Below are 19,188 nucleotides of genomic sequence, written 5' to 3' on the forward strand. Positions count from 1 at the left end.
CAAACATACGCCAGACCAACAAAAACACAGACCTGTCATATTTCTGAGAGAAATGTACGTTGAGTCTTCCTTCTCTGGGACTATAAGGAGATCAGGTAGAATAAAATGAAGGAAAAAACCCAAACCCTGTATTTTCTGCCTCATGCATACTTTAAAATGTATAATGTGGGAGAGAAGAAATTTCAATGTGAAAAATGTGCCCCTGAAAATTTTATACCATGTGTAAGTCTGGCAGATCAAAACCAAATACGATAAATGCTATCATTTTAAAGTTAGGATGCTTACTGCAAGCTTATAATCTTACATGCTTATGGATGCCAAGGAAAATAAGAATGATGATGAAAAGAAAAGTTTAATCATACATTTTAACAAGGATAGATGGAACATCAAAACCCTTTGGAAATATTTTGATATTATTTATCTGTGCTTTTTGTTTCTGACATGCAAATATCTTCTAAAAAGATTAACACAGAACAGGTAAATGACAATTAACAAATGTAAATAATGTGGCATAATCTTTCACATTTTTCATTTCTGTTTTTATTCTTTACAAAGACTGTTTCAAGTATGTGTAAAAACCATGATAAAAGTAAAATTAATCAGGAACTGCACGATTACATCTGCTGTATTTTGGTTTGTTCCAAAGAATTACGATTCCTCATACTGGAAAAAGTATAGAAGCCAGAAGGGTAGCTCAGCTGCTAACAGCAAGAAATTACCAAGCCCACATTTCCAGTCTAGGTGTGGTAGTGCTTTGAAGAGGGGAAGCAAGAAATGACTCTGTTCTCCTTCTACTAATTCTGAATACGTGGCTTCTAAATGTGTATGAAACGTGCAGGAGTAGTAGGTCTGGGGATTGGAGGAACAGGAAAAGGAGGGGAACAAAGATGGGGTAAGACGTTCTGTGTGAGGAAAAACACACATAAAAGGCGGATGGCAGGAGTTGGGAAGAAGGCACTGAAAATGACTCATACGGTAAGTGGAGTGAAGGGGAGAGGGGATGGGAACAGGTGATTTATCAGGTCTGTTAGATACCCGACTCCTGTAAGTTTATCAAGTGGATAGCTGTCACTGAAACACACGTAGTCCACAAATGTTGGAAAGTCAAGTTGGCGGTGTAAGGGAAGGTGAAAACTCACTGTCCTTCTGTTTCCTTGTTCTAAACTTAAATCGTAAAATGTAGCAGATAAAATACAGACAAAACACTGGAGTGGGGGGACAACCACTACTTTTAAGATATGTGAGCTGAGGGCAGTAAATCCACTGAAATGAAAATTTCAGAATTGTGGGATCTGCATTCTTGTCCACCTACACCCTATCCCAAACATCCTGCCATTAATTAGCTGAACAGCACATCTAGTAAACAAGACTGATGGTTGAGGGGGCTGGAAAAGAGCAGGAGTCAGCAAGTTGATAGTCACAACAAACCAGCCCACTCCCTCGGTGGGGAGAAAGGTAAATTTGTATTTTATTTTGTTTTCAAGAAATCACCTTAATATAACATCGCCTTTCCTGTTGCTGCAGGCACATCACGGTTGTCACATCAGCAGGCTAGAAAGGCCATCCCATTCCTGCGGTAGGCATTCTATCAAAGAAAAAGAAATCTGCAATGAATTATCACATCGATTCACACAAGGAAAGGAGGCAAAAAGCAAGCAGAGCCGCCTTCCTGTTTTGTAGACTCTGCTGGCTACGCTCTAATAGAATGCTTAATCTGAACATTTCTGGTGGCGAAACTATAGCAACCATTCTGTCTATTAAAAAGTCAGTGTGGTTAACAAGTGGTTAGTGATTCTATTTTTGAGAAGTAGAGGATACACAAAATAAGACATCCCATTTTGTGAACTGGTTGGGCTTGGTTAGGCCAAAGAGATATATTGAATCTGTTTGTCTTTTATAAACATGTGTTCTCTATTCGACATGCTCAGGAATCACTTCTAACAAGTATCTTAATAGTCTATAAATTACTGACTCATTATTGGCCCTCCCCGGGCCTAATTTATAGTCTGAGTGAAAAGCTATTGGAACAGACACTAGCAGAGGCCTCTCCTCCCCACTAAAATATTATCATCTCAAATGAGTTCTGTATAGTTGTGCATGTTGTAGACAGTATCAAAAATGCAAATCTAATTTTACAGACGTACCTGTACATACAGATGTACACATGGATATGCACGGTGGGATAAAATACTCCCATAAAAGAAAATGGGAAAACGGATTCTAAGTGCAATAAATAATACAGTACATTCCAATAAAGAAAGAAAAATTGCATGCTTTTCATTCCAAGAGATATATTTTGCATTTCAGAGTTGGAAGACCGGGACCACACAGGGTCTCTGTAACATCCTGAATCTCATTTTAAGACCCAGAGTGGAGCAGAACTAAAATTCAGGACTTAGGAATAAAATTTCTCTTTTGCTGGCACATTTTTCATCATTTAAACTCGTAACAGTCACATCCAGAGAATTCATAACCTTCAATCAGATGGAATTTTTCTATAATCTGTTTTCAGAAAAAGAAAATCATAAAATTTCATATTAGGGATTTATCCCCCCTTAGGCTAATAACTCTGAAGCAGTTCTGCAGTCTGTATACTTCTAGCCCAAGGAATTAACCTTGAACAGCCACAGCCGTATTTTAGGAAATATAGAATAACCTTTTATGATCAAGATAATGCTATGGAGGCAGTGAAATCTTCATCTTAAGAATTAAACCACATTTATAATTATACTACAAATGGAAAGTAGACTTAACCCTTTTAGAAAGACTTCCATCAACATGAGGTGAAATGAATACAGTTTTCCAGATAACCTTCTGTTAATCATAAAATTCAATTAACTTGAAAACTCTCTCTCCGAATATCCTGCTTAAGAAGATTTACTATGCTTGTCAGGCTTTGGCGCCCTGGCTGAAATTTCTTCGGTTAGTTACGCTGCTACGCAGTTCACTCCCGATCAGTGTATCAGGGAGGACAAAACAGTGGCACGTTCCAAGCATCATTCCTCAGTGTTCTTTCTGCGAGCTTGCTCTTGACCAGGGGACTTTTTGTGTTGTAGAACACGTCTGGATTGAAGCACACGTTCTAACGAGGACTAGAAAATTCCAACTCTACTTCCTAAAATTGTGTGCTACAGAACAGTGTTCAATGAGTTCCTCAGAGAGCCACAAATAACTTGCAGGAATGCACAGGGTGTCTTCCCACAACCACAGGCAGGGGAGCCTCAGTCTTTGAAACAGCTCCTACCACCACGGCTGCCTTACAGAGGCTTACGCCAAAGTAATACTCTTAGCTTCTTGACCTTGATATGTTAAATGCTACAACCAAGTAACAATCTTTAACATAATATATTATTTAAAGCACAGGGAATGGTTTTAGATGGAGTTAAATGGACCAGGAGTAAAGCTGCATTCCTTCTAAAGGTACAGTGTTGAAGTGAGCCTTGTTTGAGAAAGGAGGTTTTGGCTTGCAGGAAGACTAAGTCTTAGCTGAGTTCACCTGATAAATAACCCAGTTTTAATCTTTTCAGACTGGGCAATATGAAATAGTTGTTATTAGTATGAAAAAGGTCACTTTTCAAAGATCAATTCACCTTCACAGATGATTTATCACCATTTGGCAAACAAAAGATTGCAGGCTTATTTAATATCACAGACCCTCAAGGACCCACATCTAATGAGAAAACCAAAGTTCTGAGTTGACCCAGATTTCTATGATGAGGTCTTCCTATTTTAATTCTAAAATAAAGAACAAACAAGCATGTGTAATTAGTGAAGAGCAGTTTCCATAAACATATTCCCTAGGGTCCTCTATCTTGAGTCACTACTTTTTTCTTTTGATGTACACAGGATGTACGTTGTCTATGTAAGGCAATTATGGGAACGTCCCCACTTTGGCATGCTTTCCAGAGTAAGCAACTTTACAGGAAGATGGATGAAGACAACTCATATTTGTGTCAACTGTAAATTTCTCTCTATTTATGTTGCAAATGTTGAAACTAAATTTAAACACAGCTTGGTGTGAGGGCCTTCCAGAGGCCACATTCTCATGGAATACTTTGTATCCCACTCTCTTTCTTCTGTCAGACCCTATGAATGATTCCTAGTTTTGTATCTTCACAGACACTCCTAGTTAGTAAAATCCAGGCTTTGACCAGAAACAGCCAGGACCTCCACCCACTGTTGAAAATTACAGATTAATCAATAACACAATTGCACTTCCCAACAAACTGGATCCTACATACCTATATAGTACTTAAGCTTCATTTCTGATTTAATAAAGCTCTGTTCTCAACATCACTTGCTCCTTTGTGAATTTGCTGAAAAGCTCAGACATTTTAGCATCTCTTAAAGTTCACAGCAAAGACAATACATAATGTTTTTAAGGCCCAATCAGTTCTAAAATTAGGAATACATAGTTCTCAGTTTTTTAAACTGAGGACCCAATTTTGACATTCATTTATTCATAAAGCTTCAAATGATGATGGGTGCCAGAAAGTCAATCTACCTGGATAAGCAGATACAGATTTTACCAACTGCACTGGGCACTGGTGGGGTAATTAATTTCTAAGTGTACACTTTTTAAAATGACTTTTTTTTTTTTTTTTTTTTTTACTTCAAATGGTCAAGCTAGAGAAAATATTTAAATCCCATATTGGTTTACTTTTTTTTTTTTTTCATTATACTTTAAGTTCTGGGGTACATGTGCAGAACGTGTAGGTTTCTTATATAGTTATACATGTGACATGGTGGTTTGCTGAATCTATCACCCCATCATCTACATTAGATATTTCTCCTAATGTTATCCCTCCCCTAGTCCCCCACTCCTTGACAGGCCCCAGAGTGTGATGTTCCTCTCCTTGTGTCCATGTGTTCTCATTGTTCAGTACCCACTTATGAGTGAAAACGTGGTGTTTGGTTTTCTGCTCTTGTGTCAGTTTGCTGAGAATGATGGTTTCCAGCTTTCTCCATGTCCCTCCAAAGGACATGAACTCATCCTTTTTTATGGCTGCATAGTATTCCATGGTGTATATGTGCCACATTTTCTTTATCCAGTCTATCATTGATGGGCATTTAGGTTGGTTCCAAGTTTTTGCTATTGTGAACAGTGCCACAATAAACATACGTGTGCATGTGTCTTTATATAGAATGATTTATAATCCTTTGGATATATACCTAGTAATGGGATTGCTGGGTCAAATGGTATTTCTAGTTCTAGATCCTTGAGGAATCACCACACTGTCTTCCACAACAATTGAACTAATTTACACTCCCACCAACAGTTTAAAAGTGTTCCTATTTATCCACATCCTTCTCAGAATCTATTGTCTCCTGGTTTTTTAATAATCGCCATTCTAACTAATGTGAGATGGTATCTCATTGTGGTTTTGATTTGCATTTCTGTAATGACCAGTGATGAGCTTTTTTTCATGTTTGTTGGCTATGTAGATGTCTTCTTTTGAGAAGTGTCTGTTCATATCCTTCGCCCATTTTTTGATGGATTTTCTTTCTTTTTTTCTTGTAAATTTATTTCAGTTCTTTGTAGATTTTGGATATTAGCCCTTTGTCAGATGGGTACCTTGCAAAATTTTTTCCCATTCAGTTGGTTGCCGGTTCACTCTAATGATTGTTTCTTTTGCTGTGCATAAGCTCTTAAGTTTAATTAGATCCCATTTGTCTATTTTGGCTTTTGTTGCCATTGCTTTTGATATCTGAGTCATGAAGTCTTTGCTCATGCCTATGTCCTGAATGGTACTGCCTAGGTTTTCTTCTAGCGTTTTTATGGTGTTAGGTCTTAACTCTTTAATCCATCTGGAGTTAATTTTTGTATATGGTGTAAGGAAGGGATCCAGTTTCCACTTTCTGCATATGGCTAGCCAGTTTTCTCAACACCATTTATTAAATAGGGAACCTTTCCCCATTGCTTGTTTTTGTCAGGTTTGTCAAAGGTCAGATGGTTGTAGATGTGTGGTGTTATTTCTGAGGCCTCTGTTCTGTTCCATTGGTCTATATTTCTGTTTTGGTACCTGTACCATGCTGTTTTGATTACTGTAGCCTTGTAGTATAGTTTCAAGTCAGGTAGTGTGATGCCTCCAGCTTTGGTTTTTTGTTTTTTGCTTAGGATTGTCTTGGCTATGTGGGCTCTTTTTTTGGTTCCATATGAAGTTTAAGGTGTTTTTTTTCCAATTCTGTGAAGAAAGTCGATGGTAGCTTGATGGGGATAGCACTGATTCTATAAATTACTTTGGGCAATATTGCCATTTTCACAATATTGATTCTTCCCAACCATGAGCATGAATGTTTTTCTGCCTGTTTGTGTTCTCTCTTATTTCCTTGAGCAATGGTCTGTATTCCTAGGTATTTTATTCTCCTTGTAGGAATTAAGAATGGCAGTTGATTCATGATTTGGCTCTGTTTGTCTGTTATTAGTGTATAGGAATGTCTGTGATTTTTGCACATTGATGAAGTTGCTTATCATCTTAAGGAGATTTTGGGCTAAGACAATGGGGTCAAATTGTCTCTATTTGCAGATGACATGATTATATACCTCTGCTTTTTTTTAATGGGTGGTACATCTTAAGGAATACAAATGAATATTAGGCAAAAGATTAATATTTATCTTAAGCAAAAGTACATATGTTACAAAACTTATTTTGTAGTTACAACTTAAATATTTTTGCCATTAGCCTAATTATTAAAATATGAACTATAAACACCATTCTTTCTTCCAGTTCAGACTTGTTTTATTCTATTACCCTTTCTGATTTTCTTCTGGTTTCTCAAATCTTAAATAAACTAGCCTAAGAATTTCACTGTAGTAACTCCCAAATTCTTTTACAAATGCTTCACTTCTCAAAGGCCTAAGAAAGAGGATATTGGTTCTATTGTCTGAATTCCTATAAATTTGCTTAACACGATTTTAGCAAATCTTTATTGAATTCTTACTCTGTAAACAATCACTGTGTGCTTGGTGGCACAACAGGACACAAAGATAGACAGTTCCTGCCTTCACTAAACTTCAAGTTTTAACCACCACAAGTAAAATGCACTGAGAGGTCATTCTCAAAGTAGGAAAGGAGGGAGAAAACAAAGCAGGCTTTTGCTTTTTTGCTTCTAATCACAGTATCTAATTTGAACTTACACTTTAGAAAGGCATGAGATTTGTATATTTCTCAGAGTAAGGAGGGGCAAAGATTAAAAATTGCTGAGATACATGGTTTTACGGTTTATGAAACATTTTCATGTCTGTATCTAATTTGAGCCTTACCACAATTAGTAAAAGAGTAGATTTTGGATTTAAAACCCAGGGCCTGTGTTCTTTTCATTGTCTGACATTAAACAAACCAGACAGTCCCCTGCCCCAATTCCACCCAGAATACTATAGATACACATATTCTCTTAGTCCTAATAAACTAAATACTTGCTAAACATCACTTAAAAGGTAAATTACAATTTTATTTCAAATTTAAACCAGATCAGCCAGGTACAGTACTTCAGAGGACAGACACGGACCGTGAATCTAAATTATCTTCACTTTGGAGGCTTGTTCAACTACTGCTTATTTTCCAAAGTAATTTTAAGAATAGTGTATAGTACAGAACATGGCACCCAAATCACCTGGGGAGCTTTAAAAATACAGATGCTCTAGCTCCAGTTCTTCAAAGCCAGTGGGTCTAGGTGGAGTTTAGTCTTTGGAATGAACAGGACCCTATAATGGTTTTGTCAGTAAATTGAACGTTTTCAGAATCTGTCGTGATTATGCAGTAAACAGTATTTCCTAATGGAAATTCTAATTTTGGCATTTAGTGAATTTAACGTGGAAGAGGCAGAAATGGAAGTTTTCAGACTGTAGCTTTCACCCACAGCAGATGGTTACCTACATCTCTCCCTTTTAGGTCATCTGTAGACTAGGCATTGTTTTCTTCCCCCTAGATGCTAAGATGCCACTGTTAGGAGCACGGTCTGTCTGACTGCCACAACATGTTTAATACTATAATGAAAAAGGAATCTGGAAACTGAGCCTGCTAAACCAAGTTGAACATTCCCTTTACTAACATCTAGAATCAAGGAACAACAGAACTTTGGAATTGGAAAGTACTTTTGTGAATTTCTCTGGCCCCATTTTTAATTGAACAGATGAAAAGACGAATGCTCAAAGAGAGTGACCCATCCATAGTCACATGGGAGAGCCCAGGATTCCTGACTCAGTTTAGGGCTTGTTGCAGATGGTTCTGATTCTGCCCAAAGCTATGTGAGTAGCTTCCCTGGCCTTAATAGGGAAAACAGATGCAGGGAAAAAAAAAGTTTTCTGGATAAAGAATAGCCCTCGGGAGCAGAACAAAAGTAAAGAAACTGGCAGTGAGGTGGGGTGGTGAGGGGAGGAGGGAACACAACTTGATTATGTCTGAAACAATACAGCTGAGCAGGTAGAGGGTAAGCCATTATAAGCTTTGAGTTCTACTTTGGGGTTTTCTGCTTTATGATTAGCCCTCCGCTGGAGAATCACCTAATTTTCCTGAGTGCACAAAATAATAATTCTGATAAATGGACAAGACATCAAAAAGGATGAAACAACATGGCTGAAAGGTTCTGTGGCAAACGTATGCATCTTTAGGACCTTCAAGGGGGTGACACACCATGTGTTTTCATGGAAGTCTTACTAGGGCTATACTCAGTGTCTGATTTGGGGTTGAGCAAATAATATGGCCGGCTTGAAGGTGTTTGGAGTCAGCAATTTTGGGTTAAATCCAGCAGTAAAAGGGACAACAAAAAGATCTGGAGCATATATCCACCCTCTCTCAAACTACTGTTGACTCCTAATTAAGTATAGAGTCTAGATGCTCTGTATCTAGGACGATTTGTGGGCCACAGGAACTACTGCCTGGGGTTTTCCAAAAGCTCCTCTTCACTCCACAGGGATGAAGAGGGCACAGAGGGTTGAGGTTCTAACACTGGTTTTGCTTTGCTGAGAGAAAAAGGTAGAGAGGCAGCAGAAGAAAATAGAAGCAACAGGCTTTCACTAACTCTTATTAACTTAACCTAAATATCTACTTTACTGGACTACTCAGTTGAGCCACAGTTGGGAAGGTAGGTACACTCTGAATTTCATGTATAAATGCTGTTTCACAGTCAACTAAATTAGCCCCCACTCTGTTCCACCCCACTCCCAAGCTTTATAGTAAAAAAATCAGTTGTGCTTCTAACAGGCCTTTTTTCAGTCTCTCTTCTGCTAGAAGAAAGAATATGCCAAGTTGTCTCAAACTTAGGTTGTTCCAATTCCACTGCCCCCATATATCCAAATTCAGCCCTGACCTCTCTGAGGTCAATAGATTCAGAGGCTAAGCCCTCTCTTGGACCCTCCATTTGCCTCACAAGATGACCATGCCCTGAAAGACATACTGTTTTGCTTTAATACTATAAATCTCGGAAGCTCAGGAGATTCCTATGAAAGCTATGCAATCGCTTTTTAAAAGATAAAATATGCCCCTTTCTTTGTTGCCCTTGTGTCTGCGTGTGGGCAAGAGATTTAATTATAATGACTAAAGCCGAATGGTGGTCTAAGACTCTTAAAATCAAAGTGGGAATCATGGCTGACTTTCATTAGCAAACATAAATACAAATAGGCACATCTTGTTTGCACCATGCCATGTGACTTTTCTCCTTTTGATAATTTCATTCTAACTGATATTTCAGAGGATCTAAATTAAACCATATGATGTATAGCACTGTATAACATGCAAAACTCATCATTAAACATTTTTCTTTTTGTATACTGCCCCTATGTTATAAATATCCCGTGAAAATCATGAAGGACAGTTTGTCAGAAGCAAAGCCTTGATTTAACAACAGTGCCCTTTAAATAACAGGTCTTCTCTGGCTGGCAGAATGGGGGAAGAAAAAGAGAAAAAGACATACTGTTAACTCTCACTGTAGTCAGAGTAACCCAGAGCCCATAAATCCTGAGGAACTTGCCATCGTATGCCTGATTTTCTCTAACTCCATGTCAGTCTCTCCTTATTTTATTAAAAATATGAACATTGGGCTTTTTTTTTTTTTTATAAATTCTTGAGTTATTACCAAGTTGTTTCGGCATTCTGAATACAAAAATCTTTAAATTTAGTTATGAAAAGTTACCACTCATAATTGCCCAAGTCATTTCAAATTAAGAGATATGTTAAGATTTTGTTGTTGTTGTTGAGCAAAATAGTTAAGTGGCTGCTAAATACAAATAACATTGTATTTTAGAAAAAAAAAAGGGTTTTTATAAATATTATCTTCAGCAATTTCATGAGACTATAAATTACTCTTTCCATGACATTGCATGCACTTACATACATGTTTAATAATTTAATGCCAATACTATTAAACTTTTCTTCAGCTACTTTTATATTAAAGGCAATAAAAACAAACGCCTCAAACTATTCCAAGCTGGAAACACATATAAGTAAACATTTTAGGTTCACATACTCTGTTACCAAACATTATAATCAATAGTAGGTTTGTAATAGATAATATAAAATACTCGTTTTTTACAATCTTGGTTTTGTAGTCATGTTACTCAATTGCGTTTTCAAGGTCTTAGACAATACTGACACAAGATAAAAACGAAAAGAAAATACTGTCTCAACAGCCGAAAAGTACCAAATTGGCAGGAGTTAGTAACTCAAATAACAATTGTTTGGGGGCTCAGCTCTAACAGCAGTTAATTCTCATTTCACTTGAGTAACCTATAGCCTCCAGAAGGTAGAGAACTTACTGTTCTATTTATTTCTATGTGTCTAGGGCATAACTCAATGCATGAAATAAGTTAAATGCTTAATAAATAGTCATTTAATAAATGAATGACTTTGACTAGCAGGTAGCTTAGTTTCCTTTGGGCAATAATGGGAAATGCTGATGTGCTCATCATGAGAGCAGGGGCTGGGATAATCTCATTTCCTAAAAATTGGGCTTAGACCACACACTTATCATTTTGCAAGAGAACCATCAGCACCAGTTGTTAAGAAAACTAAACCAGTGACCTTGATAGCCCAACCACTAGCAATGCTGCAAAACAGTTATTCTGATACTAGGTCTCAGTTCCCACTGGGAGCATTTCTGGGCTTCTTACTGATTATCAGTCAACAGTGAAAACTTATGCATCCATCAAGCCAATTGCTTTGTTTGCCAGAAAAAGAGTATTCAACTCATCTAAAACACCACTGTGAAATTATTTTGTTGAGTCTATAAACATTTTAGGTTCAAATATTCTGTTACCAAAAATTATAATCAACAGTAAGTTTGTAGTAGATAATATAATTTTTTTTTACAATCTTGGTTTTGTAGTCATATTATTCAATTGCATTCTCAAGGTCTTAGACAATACTCACACAAGACAAAAACAAAAAGAAAATACTGTCTCTTTGGCCTCCCCTCAACCCAATGGCCTTTGCCGCATAAAAACACAACACAAGGGGTAAGAACATAAATAGCAATTGCTGTTTGCCAATGGTCAACACCAATTTGATTGGACAGTAAGCAACTTACAGTGAAGGTCTTAAAGAATTCTTTAAAGACAGTGAATAAAAAATTATGACAAAATCAGGAGATAGTAGTTATTCAATTACATCCAGTAGCCACCTGAGAAGATACATTTTTATGCTGGATCTTAGCCAAAAGGCTGAGAAATGATAGAGAAGGTATATGTCTGTATGAACCTACTGTCATTCATTTACTTATTCATTTAAAAAATACAGAGTACAAGGTGCAGTATCTACAGCAGGATCACAGATGTAGTTCCTGCCCTTTGTGGTGAACAGGCTCATGGGGAAGACACATATTGAATGAGAAGTGCCAAAAGTGATGGAAGTTACAAAATGAGAATAGAGTGTAATGAGCTGTGTAAGATGGCAGTAGAGGTAGATGATGATGATCAAGGAGGTTTCTTGAAGAAGTCACACAGCTGAGATCTGAGTTGGAGACAGGAAGGGAATGGGTTGTAGGGGACAGAAAAGTAAGTAAGGCCAAGAGGAGAGAGATCTTGGCTTGTCTTGTTCCCAAATGCTAGTCTACAGGCTAGTCAACAAATGTTGAATATACGACACCAACCCAAACTACCTAGCACCGAAGAGCTTATCAAAATTCAGGTCAGAGATAAACATAAGCATTCAACCAAGTGATTCTTTTGAATCACTGCTTTAGGGCCTGGCATAAACTCTTTCTATTAAATTGCAATACTCTCTGTTGGCATTTATTTCCAAGCTGAACGGCCGTGGAATGACAGTAGGCGGGCATGCCTCTTCCATGCCTCTGTATCTCTTTCCTTAAAGTTAGGTATTCTTGACACACTGTGAACGTACTCTTACCTTGCACATATTATACATCTGTATTTCTAAAACAGAGTTGTGTTAATTAAATTTGCCATGGACATTTACAATATACCTTAACCATTTTGAAAATTTATCTCCAACATATCATAAATAACCAAAGTGTCTCCTCTGATGTGAAAGATTAATTTGAACAGAGCTATGCTATTAAATTATGAAATCCGAGTTGTGGAGCCATCCTAAGTCAGATATATTATTTATGCAGTAGTAGAGTATATAATGAGTTATAAAATGAGTATAAGTAATACTCATTTTATTGAGTATTATTCTAATTAATTCTAAAAGATGAGTTTGGGTCCATAGTAACTAGGATCCTGCACTGGCCCAGATCACCCTTATCACACTATGGTCCAAGTCAACTGCCTACTGGTTATATTGTCTCACGAACATAGTGAAAAGGTTTAGGTTCGGCACATCAAAAATAAGTGTTCTTTGTTTCACTCTTTTTTTTGTTTTGTTTTGGAGACAGGGTCTTGCCCAGGCTAGAGTGATGTGGTACGATCATGGCTCAATGCAGCCTCAATCTCCCAGGCTCAAGTGATTCTCCCACTTCAGCCTCCTGAGTAGCTGGGACTACAGGTGTGCACCACCATGCTTGGCTAACAAAAAGCATTTTTTTTTTTTTTTAAGAGATGAGGGTCTCACTTTGTTGCCCAGGCTGGACTTGAACTCCTAGGCTCAAATGATCTTCTTGTCTCAGCTGCCCATCATGCCTGGCCCCTTTTTCACTTTTAACAGAATTTATTACAATTAAAAATACTTACTAAAATATTTTATTACTCAACAGCCAAATTAACAAAAGTGATCTTCAAAAGGGCCTACGAAAAATTTTACACCAGTTTTTGACTACAGAATTAAGAAACCAGTTGAAATTTTTGTTTCAAACTGGATGGCAAAAGTTGAGATCAGAGTCATTCTTACAAAAGAATGTGGCTGTTATATTTCAGTAACTCTTACTATGATTTCTTAAGGACTGGCTGAATAAATTCTACCTTTATGTATTCTATTCATGCAGCACTCAAATGAAATGTAAGCAGGCATTTTATAAAATATAGCCTGACAATGTATAATCTCTACACTTAATTCAAGGAATAATTTCAACTAGGTTTTAGGAGAAGGGCAAATAGCCCTTTCTCTGTCTCTCCAGGCCATTTGGTGGTGGCAATGACTGGGTAAGCTTGTCTCACCACTTTTGGGACTATCTGGCCTCCTGTGCATGCAGCCAGTCTCTTGTTCAGCAGACCCGTGGGAGGTGAGAGGAGGTAAGCTAATGTACAAGTAGCTGCCAGGAGAAAAGATGGGAGAAAAAAGCTAAAGAAATATAGTATTTCAATCAAAGTCTAAAATTTGTAAAAGTGGTTTTGGTCTCCACGTAGTAAAAATATTTATCCAAGAAACTCCTACTCGGGTGTGAACATCCTACTTCTAGTGGGATTTTGTTTGGCAAGGGTCTATGAAAGAGTGGAAGCTAATATAGAACATGTCTATAAACAAATTTATTTAGTTAGTACAGATTGACACATTCACTATAGGATTTCGGCAATTACACGTGTAAAACTATTTCCTATAGTGGTTTCCTTTTGTGATTTTGCTAATTTATTCAATCTAGGCCATTTTCATGCATTGACTCTTAGAAGCCCTTTAGCCACCCAGGCCGAAATGAACATATGGAGACTCTATGCCTTCCTTCCAATTCTTTGTGTAAACATAATTATATGGTGGTATTAAGGAGTCAAACTTCCAATGTAGTAGTCAAATAAGGTTGCAATACCTTAAAACATGACGCTGTCAACTAACTTTAGAGAAGAGAAATTTGAGAGTTTAGCTATGATAATGTACATGAGAGAATTATCTCATTATCTCCCTGTCTCTCTCTGTGATGTGCTTGCCACCCCTTTGCCTTCTGCTATGACTGGAAGCTTCCTGAAGCAGATGCTGCCATGCTTCCTGTACAGCCTAGAGAACCATGAGCCAATAAAACCTCTCTCCTTCATAAATTGCCTAGTCTCAGGTATTTCTTTATAGCAAGCAATACTGTCCTAACAGATATTATTAACTATATTAATTGGTAAGTCCCACTGGGGGGCTTCTGCCACGATGACCGAATAGGAACAGCTCCACCGTGCAGTTCCCAGTGAGAGCTATGCAGAAGCCAGGTGATCTCCACATTTCCAACTGAGCCAGGTTCATCTCATTGGGACTGGTTAGACAGTGGGTACAGCCCAAGGAGGGGGAGCCAAAGCAGGTGGGGCATCGCCTCACCCAGGAAGTGCAAGGGGCCGGAGAACTCCCTCTCCTAGCCAAGGGAAGCCATTAAGGACTTTTCCTGACACTCTGGCTCAGATACTGTGCTTTTTCCCATGGTCTTCACAACTCACAGACCAGGAGATTCCCGGCGGTGCTTACACCACCAGTGCCCCAGGTTTCCAGCACAAAACTGGATGGCCGTTTTAGCTGCAGCAGTTTTTTTTTTTTCCTTCTCATACCCCAGTGACGCCTGGAATGCCAGTGAGACAGAACCGCTCATTTCCCTGAAAAAAGGGGCTGAAGCCAGGGAGCCAAGTGATCTGGCTTGGCAGGTCCCACCCCAACGAAGACCAGCAAGCTAAGATCCACTGGCTTAAAATTCTTGCAGCCAGCACAGCAGTCTGAGCTTGATCTGGGACTTCTGAGCTTGGTGCGGAGAGGGGTGTCCGCCATTGCTCAGGCTTGGGTAGGCAGTTTTAACCTCGCCTGTGTAAACAAAGTTGCTGGGAAGTTTATACAGCAACTGGGCAGAGCCCACGGCAACTCAGCAAGGCCTCTGCAGCAGACTGTCACTAGACTCCCTTCTTGCTGGGCAGGGCATATCTGGAAAAAGGCAGCAGCCCATCAGAGACTTAGAAATAAAGCACCCACCTTCCTGGAACAGAGCACCTGGGAAAAGGGGTGGTTGTGGTTTTCACTCTGAAGAGAGCAACAGATCTCCCAACACAGTGGACAAGCTCTGATAAGACACAGACTGCCTCCTCCAGTGGCTCCCTGACACCCGTGTATCCTGAATGGGAGACACTTCCCAGGAGGGGCTGGCATGCACCTCATACAGGAGAGCTCTGGCTGGCATCTGGTAGGTACCCTTCTGGGACAAAGCTACCAGAGGAAGGAATGGGCAGCAATCCTTGCTGTTCTGCAGCCCCAGCTGGTGATTACAAGCCCATCAGGGTCTGGAGTGGACCTCCAGCAAACTCCAGCAGACCTGCAGCAGAGGGGCCTGTTAGAAAAAAAAAATAACAAACAGGATGAAATAGTTTCAACATCAACAGAAAGGACGTCTACTCAGAGACTCCATTCAAAAGTCACCAACTTCAAAGATCAAAGGTAGATAAATCCATGAAGATGGGAAGAAACCAGCACAAAAAGGCTGACATCTCCAAAAACCAGATTGCCTCTTCTTATCCAAGGGATCACAACTCCTCACCAGCAAGGGAACAAAACTGGATGGAGAATGAGTTTGACAAATTGATAGAAGCAGGTTTCAGAAGGTGGGTAATAACAAACTTCTCCAAGCTGAAAGAACACGTTCTAACCCAAAGCAAGGAAGCTAAGAATCTTGAAAACAGGTTAGACAAAATGCTAACTAGAATAACCAGCACAGAGAAGAATATAAACGACTTGATGGAGCTGAAAACACAGCATGAGAACTTCGTGAAGCATACACAAATTTCAATAGCCAAATCAATCAAATGGAAGAAAGTGTATCAGAGATTGAAGATCACCTCAATGAAATAAAGCGAGAAGGGAAGATTAAAGAAAAAAGAGTGAAAAGAAATGAACACAGCCTCCAATAAATATGGGATTATGTGAAAAGACCAAATCTGCAGCTGATTGGTGTACCTAAAAGTGATGAAGAGAATGAAACCAAGTTGGCAAACACTCTTCAGAATACTATCCAGGGCAAGGCAGCCCAACATTCAAATGCAGGAAATACAGAGACCACCACAAAGATATTCCTCAAGAAGAGCAACCTCAAGACACATAATCATCAGATTCACCAAATCATGAAAGAAGGAAATCATGCTAAAGGTAGTCAGGGAGAAAGGTCAGGTTACCCACAAAGGGAAGCCCATCAGACTCACAGTGGATCTCTTGGTAGAAACCCTACAAGTCAGAAGAGAGTGGGGGCCAATATTCAACATTCTTAAAGAAAACAATTTTCAACCCGGATTTTCATATCCAGCCAAACTAAGCTTCGTAAGTTAAGGAAAAATAAAATCCTTTATAGACAAGCAACTGCTGAGAGATTTTGTTACTACCAGTCCTGCCTTACAAAAGCTCCTGAAGAAAGCACTAAACATGGAAAGGAACAACCAGTACCAGCCACTGCAAAAACATACCAAACTGTAAAGACCATTGACAATACAAAGAAACTGCATCAACAATGGGCAAAACAACCAGCTAGAATTAAAATGGCAGGATCAAATTCACACATATCAATATTAACCTTAAATGTAAATGGACTAAATGCCCCAATTAAAAGACACAGACTGGCAAATTGGATAAAGAAGTCAATACCCATTGGTGTGTTATATTCAGGAGATCCATCTCACATGCAAAGACACACATAGGCTCAACATAAGGGATGGAGGAAGATTTACTAGGAAATGGAGAGCAAAAAAAGCAGGGGTTTCAATTCTAGTTTCTGATAAAACAGACTTAAAACCAACAAAGAGCAAAGGAGACAAGGACATTACATAATGGTAAAAGGATCAATGCAACAAGAAGAGCTAACTATCCTAAATATATATGTACCCAATAGAGGAGCACCCAGATACATAAAGCAAGTTCTTAATGACCTACAAAGAGACTTAGACTCCCACACAATGGTAGTGGGAGACTTTAACATCCCATTGTCAATATTAGACAGATTAATGAGACAGAAAATTAACAAAGATATCCAGGACTTGAACTCAGATCTGGACAAAGCTAACCTAACAGACATCTACAGAACTCTCCACCCCACATCCACAGAATATACATTCTTTTCAGCACCATGTTCCACGTATTTTAAAACTGACCACATAATTGGAAGTAAAATACTCCTCAGGAAATGCAAAAAAAACGGCAATCATAACAGTCTCTCAGACCACAGTGCAAACGAACTAGAATTCAGGATTAAGAAACTCACTCAAAACTGCACAGCTACATGGAAACTGAACAACTGGCTCCTGAAGGACTACTGGATAAATAATGAAATGAAGGCAGAAATAAAGATATTCTTGGAAACCAATGAGAACGAAGACACAATGTACCAGAATCTCTGAAACACATTTAAAGCAGTGTCTAGAGGGAAATTTATAACACTAAATGCCCACAAGAGAAATGAGGAAAGATCTAAAATTGACACCCTAACATCATGATTAAAAGAGCTAGAAGAGCAAGATCAAACTAATTGAAAAGCTAGCAGAAGACAAGAAATAACTAAGATCAGAGCAGAACTGACGGGAGATAGAGACACAAAAAAACCCTTCCAAAAAAATCAATGAATCCAGGAGCTGGTTTACTGAAAAGATCAACAAAATAGAAAGACCTCTAGCCAGGCTAATAAAGAGGAAAACAGAGAAGAATCAAACAGATGCAATAAAAAATGATAAAGGGGATATCACCATCGATCCCACAGAAATATAAGCTACCATCAGAGAATACCATAAACACCTCGAGGCAAATAAACGAGTAAATCTAGAGGAAATGGATAAATTCCTGGACACTTACACCCTCCTAAAACCAAACCAGGAAGAAGTCGAATCCCTGACTAGACCAATAACAAGGTCTGAAATTGAGGCAGCAATTAATAGCCTGCCAACCAAAAAAAGTCCAGGACCAGTTGAATTAACAGCCAAATTCTACCAGAGGTACAAAGAGGAGCTGGTACCATTCCTTCTGAAACTATTCCAAACAATACAAAAAGAAGGAATCCTCCCTAACTCATTTTTTTGAGACCAGCATCATCCTGATACCAAAACCTGGCAGAGATACAACTGAAAAAGAAAATTTCAGGCCAATATCCATGATGAACATTGATGTGAAAATGCTCATTAAAATACTGGCAAACCAAATCCAACAGCACATCAAAAAGCTTAACCATCACCATCAAGTCGGCTTCATTCCTGGGATGCAAGGCTGATTCAACATATTCAAATCTATAAATGTAATCCGTCACATTAACAGAACCAAAGACAGAAACCACATGATTATCTCAATAGATGCAGAGAAGGCCTTCAACAAAATTCAAGAGACCTTTGTGCTAACAACTCTCAATAAACTAGGTGTTGATCTAGGAATGTATCTCAAAATTATAAGAGCTATTTATGAAAAACCCACAGCCAATATCATACTAAATGGGCAAAAACTGGAAGCATTCCCTTCGAAAACTGGCACAAGACAAGGATGCCCTCTCTCACCACTCCTATTCAACACAGTATTGGAAGTTCTGGCTAGGGCAATCAGGCAAGGAAAAGAAATAAAGGGTATTCAATTGGGAAAAGAGGAAGTCAAACTGTCTCTATTTGCAGACCATGTGATTGTATATTTATAAGACCCCCATCATCTTAGCCCCAAATCTCGTTAAGCTGATAAGAAATTTCTGCAAATTCTCAGGATACAAAAATCAATGTGCAAAAATCACAGGCACTCCTGTACACCAGCAATAGAGAGTCAAATCATGAGTGAACACTTATTTACAATTGCTACAAAGAGAATAAAATACCTAGGAATACAACTAACAAGGAACATAAAGGACCTCTTCAAGAACTACAAATCACTGCTCAAGGAAATAAGAGAGAACACAAAC

The 19,188-nt window shown here is 38.5% G+C and overlaps 1 protein-coding gene across 1 annotated transcript in view; it reads right to left on the reverse strand.

Annotated features, from left to right (window-relative positions):
• Positions 1-517: 517 nt before the first annotated feature.
• Positions 518-19,188, reverse strand: part of SUPT3H (SPT3 homolog, SAGA and STAGA complex component) — a 515,287-nt gene continuing 496,616 nt past the window's right edge. Inside the window, exon 11 of the mRNA XM_003923069.4 lies at positions 518-1,585. Within this exon, the coding sequence (XP_003923118.1) occupies positions 1,544-1,585 (42 nt within the window). The 3' untranslated portion in view covers positions 518-1,543. The remainder of the gene's footprint in view (positions 1,586-19,188) is intronic.

This window comes from Saimiri boliviensis, chromosome 4 (genome assembly GCF_048565385.1).
Source record: "Saimiri boliviensis isolate mSaiBol1 chromosome 4, mSaiBol1.pri, whole genome shotgun sequence".
NCBI classification, from domain to species: domain Eukaryota; kingdom Metazoa; phylum Chordata; class Mammalia; order Primates; family Cebidae; genus Saimiri; species Saimiri boliviensis.